Consider the following 10,000-nt stretch of genomic DNA (forward strand, 5'->3'; position numbering starts at 1 on the left):
TGTGTGAAGTGTTGACAGGTGTTATGTGTATTGACAGGTGTGATGTATGTGTCAACAGGTTTGATTTGTGTGTTGACAGTTGTGATATGTGTGTGTGTTGTGTGTGTGTATGTGTGTGTGCTTACAGGTGTGCTGTATGTTGACATGCGTGATGTGTGTGTGTTTGTGTGTCGACAGGTGTAATATGTGTGTTGACAGGTGTGATGTGTGTGTGTGTGTTTACAGGTGTGCTGTATGTTGACAGGTGTGATATGTGTTGACATGTGTGGCGTGTGTTGACATGTGTGATGTGTGTGTCAACAGGCGTGATGTGTGTGTGGACAGGTGTGATGTGTGTGTGTTTGTGTCAACAGGTGTGTGTGTGTCAACAGGTGTGATGTGTGTCAACAGGTGTGATGTGTGTGTCAACAGGTGTGGTGTGTGTTGACATGTGTGATGTGTGTCAACAGGTGTGATGTGTGTGTGGACAGGTGTTGCTGCAGGTGCTGATCATCCTGACAGGAAACTACAACTTCTTCAACTTGCTGACCATCGCTCTCTGCATTCCTCTTCTGGACGATGAGTGCTTCTCTGGTGCCCCCAGTAAAGGTGTGTGTGTGTGTGTGATCACTGTGTGTGTTCACTGTGTGTGTGTGTGTGATCACTCTGTGTGTGTGTGTGTGTGTGTTATAACTGTGTGTGTGAACATTGTGTGTGTGTGTGTTCAGGTGTGTGTGTGTGTGTGTGATCACTTTGTATGTGTGTCTGATATATATATATATATATATATATATATATATATATATATATATATATATATCACTGTGTGTGATTGCTGTGTTGGAATGGATAATACAAAACTCGTGTTTGTGTGAATGATACAAAATAGCCAGTAACTAGTTCATATTAATGACACAGCATAACCAATGTTCTGTTGGTATGAATGATGCAAAATAAGTACTGTTTTGGTATGTATAAATGATACAAAATGACCAGTGATAGTGTGAATGACACAAAATAACCAATTCTGTGATGGTGTCAATGACACATAAAAACCATAAAAACTGCTGTTGTGGTGTGATTGACACAAAATAACCAGCACCAAGTTGGTGTGAGTGATAGAAAATGACCAGTTCTATGTGGGTATGAATGACACAAAATAACCAATGATAGTGTGAATCATACAAAATAATCAGTGCTCTGTTGGTGTGAACGATACCAACTTGCTGTTGTGGCATGAATGACACAAAATAACCAGTGCTATGTTGGTGTGAATGACACAGAATAACCAGTCATGGTGTGAATGATACAAAATAATCAGCGCTACGTTGGTGTGAATGACACAAAATAACCAATGATAGTATGAATCATACAAAATAATCATCGCTACGTTGGTGTGAACGACATCAAACTGCTGTTGTGGCCGTGAACAGTATGAAACAAGCATTGTAGTGACTGGTTTGACTGGCACAAAGTAAGCAGGACACACTCATACGCCCCCCCCCCACCACCCCCTCTCCCCCAGGGACCAAGAGGGGCATGGTGTGGGGGCTGCTGTCCCTGCTGGCCTCTGTGCTGATCCCCGGGGTGGTTCTGGGTCTGGGTGCGTACTACACCATCAAGTTCTTCTCCCTGCGCCTCAACAACGACTACACCATCTCCTCCAAGACTGGTCAGTGTCTTGTTCTTTTTCTTCTTCTTTTTTTTAAAGTTTAACATTTAGTTTCAGTTTCAGTTTCAGTTTCACTTTCTCAAGGAGGCGTCACTGCGTTCGGACAAATCCATACACGCTACACCACATCTTTTGAGCAGATGCCTGACCAGCAGCATAACCCAACGCGCTTAAGTCAGGCCTTGAGTGCATGCTTACATATTTGTGTACCTATGAAAGTGGATTTCATTTTACGTAATTTCGCCAGAGGACAACACTCTCGTTGCCATGGGTTCTTTTTCAGTGCGCCAAGTGCGTGCTGCACACGGGACCTCGGTTTATCGTCTCATCCGAAAGACTAGATGCTCAGTTTGATTTTCCAGTCAAACTTAGGAGAAAGGGCGAGAGCGGTTTAACATTTAATGAATGTATACATACATACAGGCGGACATACAAAAATTGAATTTGTAATTATCAATAATATTACTTATTATACATTATTTATACTATAAAGCAGGAAAACAACAACACAACATTGTTTTTATACAGAAAAAAACACACAAATAAAGTCATATGCACTGCATAAAAAAAGTAAATAAATGAAAGGAAAATATTTTTAAAAAAAGAACAAACATTACATTCGTGGTTGTCATTCCTCCTCCTCCTCGTTGCCTTCCATCATTTTTATGTATGGGTACCATTTTCTAGAAAATGCTATGGACATCATTTCCATCGAGTGTATATATTTTTCGGTTTTGTAAATGATTCTTAGGTCTGTAAGGAAGTACTTTATACATGGTTTGATTTTATTTATTCTGCATTTATAGATGAAATGTCAGTGTCTTGTTCTTGTTTGTTCTTGGTCACTGGTACTGCGCATTTACTGCAGTGAGTTGTTCATGCAGAGTTTATTGCGCATTGTGTTGTATGTGCAGCGTTTATTGCACGGTGTGTTTTTGTGCGCAGCTTTTCCTTACACAGTGTGTTGTCTGTGCAGCGTTTATTGCTCAGTGTTTATTGCACAGAGTGCTGTCCTTGTAGTGTAAATTGCACAGTGTGTTGTCTGTACAGCGTTTATTGCACAGTGTATTGTCCTTGTAGTGTAAAATGCACAGTGTGTTGGCTGTGCAACGTTTATTGCATGGTGTGTTGGCTGTGCAACGTTTATTACACAGTGTGTTGTCCTCACACTGTTCATTGCATAGTGTGTTGATTGTGCAGCGTTTATTGCACAGTGTGTTGTACTTATAGTGTTAATTGCACAGTGTGTTGTCTGTGCAACATTTATGACATGGTGTGTTGTCCATGCTGTGTTTATTGCACAGTGTGTTGTTCATGCAGCGTTTATTGCACAATGTGTTTTACTTGTATTGTGTTGTCGGCGCAGTGTTAATTGCACAGTATACTGTATCGCACAGTGTGGTGTGTGTGCAGCGTTTATCGCACAGTGTGGTGTGTGTGCAGCGTTTATCGCACAGTGGTGTGTGTGTGCAGCGTTTATCGCACAGCGTGGTGTCTGTGCAGTGTTTATCGCACAGTGAGGTGTCGGTGCAGCGTTTATCACACAGTGTGGTGTCTGTGCAGTGTTTATCGCACAGTGTGGTGTCTGTGCAGTGTTTATCGCACAGTGTGGTGTCTGTGCAGTGTTTATCACACAGTGTGATGTTGGTGCAGTGTTTATCACACAGTGTGATGTTGGTGCAGTGTTTATCACACAGTGTGGTGTCTGTGCAGTGTTTATCACAGTGTGGTGTCTGTGCAGTGTTTATCACACAGTGTGGTGTCGGTGCAGTGTTTATCACACAGTGTGGTGTCAGTGCAGTGTTTATCACAGTGTGGTGTCTGTGCAGTGTTTATCACAGTGTGGTGTGTGTGCAGTGTTTATCACACAGTGTGGTGTCAGTGCAGTGTTTATCGCACAGTGGTTTTTTTTGTCTGTGCAGTGTTTATCACAGTGTGGTGTCAGTGCAGTGTTTATCACAGTGTGGTGTCTGTGCAGTGTTTATCACACAGTGTGGTGTCTGTGCAGTGTTTATCACACAGTGTTTTGTCTGTGCAGTGTTTATCGCACAGTGTGGTGTCTGTGCAGTGTTTATCACACAGTGTGGTGTCTGTGCAGTGTTTATCACACAGTGTGGTGTCTGTGCAGCGTTTATCGCACAGTGTGGTGTCTGTGCAGTGTTTATCGCACAGTGTGGTGTGTGTGCAGTGTGGTGTCTGTGCAGTGTTTATCGCACAGTGAGGTGTCTGTGCAGTGTTTATCACACAGTGTTTTGTCTGTGCAGTGTTTATCGCACAGTGTGGTGTGTGTGCAGTGTTTATCGCACAGTGTGGTGTCTGTGCAGTGTTTATCGCACAGTGTGGTGTCTGTGCAGTGTTTATCACACAGTGTGGTGTCTGTGCAGCGTTAATCGCACAGTGTGGTGTGTGTGCAGCGTTTATCGCATAGTGTGGTGTGTGTGCAGCGTTTATCGCACAGTGTGGTGTGTGTGCAGCGTTCTCAGAGAAGCAGTTTCTGGAGTGGCTGGAGAACGTCATGCCGTGGACCATCAAACTGGGCGCCGTGTCCCTGGCTATGGAACTGCTGCAGGCTGTCATCAGGTCTGTGTGTGTGGGTGTGAGGGGTGGTTTCGGTGTGTGTTTGGGGCTGATGGAGTGTGGGGTGGTGGTGGTTTGTGTGTGTGGTGGTGGTGGTAGTGAAGGTGTGTGGAGAGGATGGATGTGTGAGTGTTTGGTATGTGTGAGTGTCGGTGTGAGTGTGTGTCTGTGTTTATGTGTGTATGTTTGTGTCTGAATTATAATCTTTTCATATGTGTGTGGGGGTGGGGGTGCGGGCATGGATGTGTGAGTGTTTGGGATGTATGAGTGTCCGTGTGAGTGTGCGTCTGTGTTTATGTGTGTATGTTTGTGTTTGAATTATAAATCTTTTCAGTCTTGTTTATTGTGTACTGCTTCACAGATTCCTAGTGACAGCGGTTGTTTGATGTGTCCACATTGTGTGCAGTAAAGGAATGGACGTGTAATAACCATCTACTGTCAGGGGGTGAGGGGGGGGGGACCCATAAAACATTGCTAAGTCTGTCTATTCCATTGTCTACACTCAAGAGAAGTTTCACATGCTCTGTATTGTGGTTTTGTGTTGTTTTGATTTGTTTATCCAAGAGTAATTTCACAGAGTTGTATATTGTTTTTGTTTGGTCATTCATATTGAATTAGAAATAGTTAAACGTTTCCATATAATCTTTTCAGTATGGAATGGAAAGAAGTTTGGCGTATTTCTGAAGAGTGATTATTGTTTCCTGACATGCATTGAAGATGAATTTACCATGGTGTGATAGTGTCATTTCTGTTTGCAAAAACCAAACAGGAGTTTCACGATGTACAAAGGAGTCCTCAGGAAGAATGCTGCCCTTGTACAGACTCTGGTTTTTGGTGCCATTGCTGCCGGCATGTTTGGAATCAGTCTGGTAAGTGTGTGTGTGTGTGTGTGTATGTCTGTGTGCATGTGTCTGTATGTGGTTCTGTATGTGGTTCTGTGTGCATGTGTGGGTGGGTGGATGTGAGAGAAAGAGAGAGAGAGTGTGTGTGTATGTGTGTGAGTGAGAGAGAGTGTGTTTGTGTGTGTGTGTGCAAGAGAGTGAGAGAGTGTGTGTTTGTAAGTGAGAGTGTTTGTGTGTAAAATATGTATGTGTGTGTGTGTATATATATATATGAGAGAGAGAGAGGATATTTGTGTGTGTGTGAGATGTGCCATGTCTGTAATGATAATCCTTGTTGATCTTGTCAAAGTGCATGTGTTGGGTTGTCCATTGAGCCATTGAACGTCCACCAGAAAACTATGTATGTGTGTGAGATAATTGTTGCTGTGGTCAAAGTTGTCAGCTGGTGGTGTCGTGCACATGCTAAGTTGTCCACTAAGCCATTGAGCATCCCCCAGGTAACTCAGCAGCAGCGCAGGGTCTCATTTTGTGAGTGGCCCTGTGGTGAAACAGCACTGAAATCACCCCCGGGGACTGTGGACACTAGGGTCTTGGCAGAACAGGGGGTGTGAGGTGGGGTGTACAGTGTGAGACAAACAGCATGAATGTACTGACAGTGTGTGTGTGCAGGGGTTTTGGTTAGACCTCCAGAGAAATTCCCCCCTGCCCCCTGCACCCCCCCCCCCCCCCCCCCCCCTCAAGTATCACAGAAGGCTGGACAGCAAAGGAAAATCAAGTAGTGAACCTGCGTCAGTAAACACTTTGTCTTCGTGTGGCTTTGAGTAACATGCAAGTCAGTGATGACAGTCAAGGACCTTCTGTTTTGTGTCTCAGACGCCAAGGTTTGGCATCGTTAGTTAATGATGCGGCTGATTGGTAGCCACAAAGATATGGCAAACTTTTTGTTTGTTTTTTAAACAACTAATTCTGTGCTTGTGCGCTAGGTGCTTAGTTGCTCTGAAAAGAAAGCCCATTAAGATGGCGAGGGCATATTTTATAACAGATCTGTTGTTTTTCTTTTTGGTTTTGCCCTTTTCTCTGTTGGGGTTACAAAAGTTGAAGCCATGTTTAGTTATGTATTTTATCTCATTCTGATTAATGGGAATGGTATAGATTATTCCATATAGATCCGTTTTGATTTGAACCTTCTTCGTGACAAAACTGCTTCCTGTGGTTCCCTTTGTGACACATCCCAACATTCAAATTAAAAGCGCTTTCTTTGGCTGCTTGAAACGTATAAAACAGAAAATTTCGTGAAGGCTTATTCCAGTGCTGAGATGAAAAAGTGATGTAGAAACAAATTACCTTCCCTGATCACCACACACACACACACACGCACACGCACATACACATACACACACACACACGCACACGCACACGCACGCACGCACACACACACACACACACACACACACACACACACAATCATCAGTTGAAAGAAAAACATTTGGTAAAAAAAAAAAATGTTTTCAGAAACAAGTGAAATACAAATACCTGAATGACCCCTACGCCTTGCCTTGATTATGATGTATATATCAGTCATCTGGTGAAAGGAAAACATTGAGGTGATAATTCAGTTAGCAGACACACACACACACACACCACACACACGCACGCACGCACGCACGCACGCATGCACACACACAAAACCACCTAACCACCACCACCACCAGTGCTCACGGGCAGATGTGACCCACCCTTTCAAAGACTGGTCCATGGATTTGGAAGCACCATGGCTGTGTGCTGCCAGTAGTCCCAGTTCAGTTCATGACCAAGGTTTGTACCCAGCCATGAAGCTTGGGAACGTGAGAGAACCATTTCCATGGCTGGAAAAGTCTTTGGGAAAAATGAGAGAACCATTTCCATGGCTGGAAAAGTCTTTGGGAAAATGAGAGAACCATTTCCATGGCTGGAAAAGTCTTTGGGAAAAATGAGAGAACCATTCCAGGGCTGGAAAAGTCTTTGGGAAAAATGACAGAACCATTTCCAGGGCTGGAAAAGTCATGGGGAAAATGACAGAACCATTTCCATGGCTGGAAAAGTCTTTTGGAAAAATGATAGAACAGGTGCTAGGTGTCAACGACAAGGCAGGTAAGAGTGTGTGCCAGGTGTTAACGACAAGGCAGGTAACAGTGTGTGCCAGGTGTTAACGACAAGGCAGGTAAGAGTGTGTGCCAGGTGTTAACAAGGCAGGTAACAGTGTGTGCCAGGTGTTAACAAGGCAGGTAACAGTGTGTGCCAGGTGTTAATGACAAGGCAGGTAACAGTGTGTGCCAGGTGTTAATGACAAGGCAGGTAACAGTGTGTGCCAGGTGTTAACAAGGCAGGTAACAGCGTGTGCCAGGTGTTAACGACAAGGCAGGTAACAGTGTGTGCCAGGTGTTAATGACAAGGCAGGTAACAGTGTGTGCCAGGTGTTAACGACAAGGCAGGTAACAGTGTGTGCCAGGTGTTAACGACAAGGCAGGTAACAGTGTGTGCCAGGTGTTAACAAGGTAGGTAACAGTGTGTGCCAGGTGTTAACAAGGTAGGTAACAGTGTGTGCCAGGTGTTAACAACAAGGCAGGTAACAGTGTGTGCCATGTGTTCACAAGGCAGGTAACTGTGTGCCAGGTGTTAACGACAAGGCAGGTAACAGTGTGTGCCAGGTGTTAACAACAAGGCAGGTAACAGTGTGTGCCATGTGTTCACAAGGCAGGTAACTGTGTGCCAGGTGTTAACGACAAGGCAGGTAACAGTGTGTGCCATGTGTTCACAAGGCAGGTAACAGTGTGTGCCAGGTGTTAACGACAAGGCAGGTAACAGTGTGTGCCATGTGTTCACAAGGCAGGTAACAGTGTGTGCCAGGTGTTAACGACAAGGCAGGTAACATTGTCCCTGTGTCTAGGTGCCCCACACAGCAGTGGACAAGCCCCTACAGAAATCTCTGGACTCAAACATCCTGAAGCTGCATGGGCAGACTCGCCATTTTCATCTCGTCAGTTCCTACGGACTGTTCCGCAGGTAGCCCCGCCCTCTGTAGTAACAACGTGTGCTTGACTTTGCTGCAGCCTCTGATAACTTGTATCCTCCCCCCCCCCCCCCCCACTCCCCGCCACCTGACTGACTGCCGTTGTGTATTTGCTGTGACCTGTGTGGGGGTTTTGCTGTTGGTTTGCCTGACAATACACCCCCTTTGCTGGTTGTATGTGTAGTTTTTGTTTTCTTCTTCTTCGTTTTTTTTTTTTTTTTTTTTCTTCACACTTTCGTCTTTCATTTTGGTTTGGTTTGTCCTTAGTTGTAGTGGAGCAACAGACAGACCAAGGGAGCTTACTCTGTGGGGGGCATTGTCATGTGAAGATTGTCACTCAGTTGTTCAAGGAATTTCTAACTATATTTCCAAGCATGTGTGGTTCTGTTCCGCATGCTCTGGCACCTCTATGAAACTGGAACTGAAAGTGACTGTCAGAGAGATTTGAATGGCTGAGACGTGTTGGGTTTTTTTTTATGTGGCTTACTGACAAAGTGTGAGCACAGTTTGAGCATTTTCAGTCACCTTAAACAGCAAATATATTGTTAGTTTATGCTTGTATAGCTTGAAAGTCATCTTTCACTTCTTGACAAGAGTTGAACAAATTGTTCCAAGATGTATTCAGTGCTTTTTAATCCTGGGGTAGTGATATTTGGAACATTTGTTGTCAACATTGACAGGTGAGGCAATGATATGTAAGCAGTCTAATTCAGTTGGGGTGTGTGTGAGAGGGGGTGGATCTGAGTAGTTGAGGTTTACCTCCCAGCGCTCATTCCAGGCCAGTCTACAGTGATCTGGGCTATGCAGATTTTGCCCCAGGGTAAAAAATAATGGGGGTACAAATAGGCTTGTACACGAGAATGTCAGTCTTTGTTTTTTGGTTGGTTTTTTTTGTTGTGAATTCACTGTGTAAGTTGCAACGGAAATGAGGCACGAGACACGACAAACAAACACGAGTACAGTAACTTATACGGAGACAGTCCACCGTATCAGTTTCAGTAACTCAAAGAGGCGTCACTGCGTTCGGACAAATCCACATAGGCTGCACGACATCTGCTAAGCAGATGCCTGACCATCACACAGTCCACAACGAACAAGTAGAGTAGTCGACTTAGACAAACAACGTCCGTGTTCTGCAGTTTCATTTTCCCTCAGCTAGCGCACAGGTAACTGAGAGTGGACAGAGAGACAGGCCAGCTGCTCTGTGTTGCTGAAATGCCTGTGGGTCCCTCACCATCCTATGAACAGCCCACATCTTGCCATATGGTCCCAGCCCATCCTGGACTTCCCAGCCAAGGCATAGACGTTATTCTCCTAGCCCACGTTTTACTGATTATGATTATCCCACGTCTGATCTTTTTAATGTTTTATTTTATTTTATTTCATCCTATTCTGTTAATTCAGCAGATGTGGTATGGGGTGTGTGGATCGCTCCTCATGCTTTGACACCTCCTGGGAACTGAAGGCTGAAAACTGAAGCTGATCTGTTCACCTCAAATGTGATCAGACTCCAGAACATCAGTCATTATAGTTCATTCATTCATGTTTGGCTTTGAATGTTTGTTTACATTTCATATGTGGAGTGATGGCCTAGAGGTAACGCGTCTGGCAAGGAAGCGAGAGAATCTGAGCGCACTGGTTCAAATCATGGCTCAGCCGCCGATATTTTCTCCCCCTCCACTAGACCTTGAGTGGTGGTCTGGACGCTAGTCATTCGGATGAGACGATAAACCGAGGTCCTGTGTGCAGCATGCACTTAGGGCACGTAAAAGAACCCATGGCAACAAAAGGGTTGTTCCTGGCAAAATTTTGCAGAAAAATCCACTTTGATAGGAAAAACAAATAAAAAAAACTGCACGCAGGAAAAAATACCAAAAAAAT

General features: G+C 44.4%; 1 protein-coding gene across 2 annotated transcripts in view; it reads left to right on the plus strand.

Annotated features, from left to right (window-relative positions):
* Positions 1-10,000, plus strand: part of LOC143286705 (lipase maturation factor 2-like) — an 85,910-nt gene that overhangs the window by 58,866 nt on the left and 17,044 nt on the right. Inside the window, exons 8-12 of one of the 2 annotated variants that reach the window (XM_076594380.1) lie at positions 471-588; positions 1,505-1,651; positions 4,126-4,231; positions 4,998-5,097; positions 7,997-8,112. In XM_076594380.1, the coding sequence (XP_076450495.1) occupies positions 471-588; positions 1,505-1,651; positions 4,126-4,231; positions 4,998-5,097; positions 7,997-8,112 (587 nt within the window). The remainder of the gene's footprint in view (positions 1-470; positions 589-1,504; positions 1,652-4,125; positions 4,232-4,997; positions 5,098-7,996; positions 8,113-10,000) is intronic. The other variant, XM_076594381.1, reaches the window with a different exon arrangement.

The sequence above is a fragment of the Babylonia areolata genome, chromosome 10, assembly GCF_041734735.1.
Source record: "Babylonia areolata isolate BAREFJ2019XMU chromosome 10, ASM4173473v1, whole genome shotgun sequence".
In the NCBI taxonomy this organism is placed as follows: Eukaryota; Metazoa; Mollusca; class Gastropoda; order Neogastropoda; family Buccinidae; genus Babylonia; species Babylonia areolata.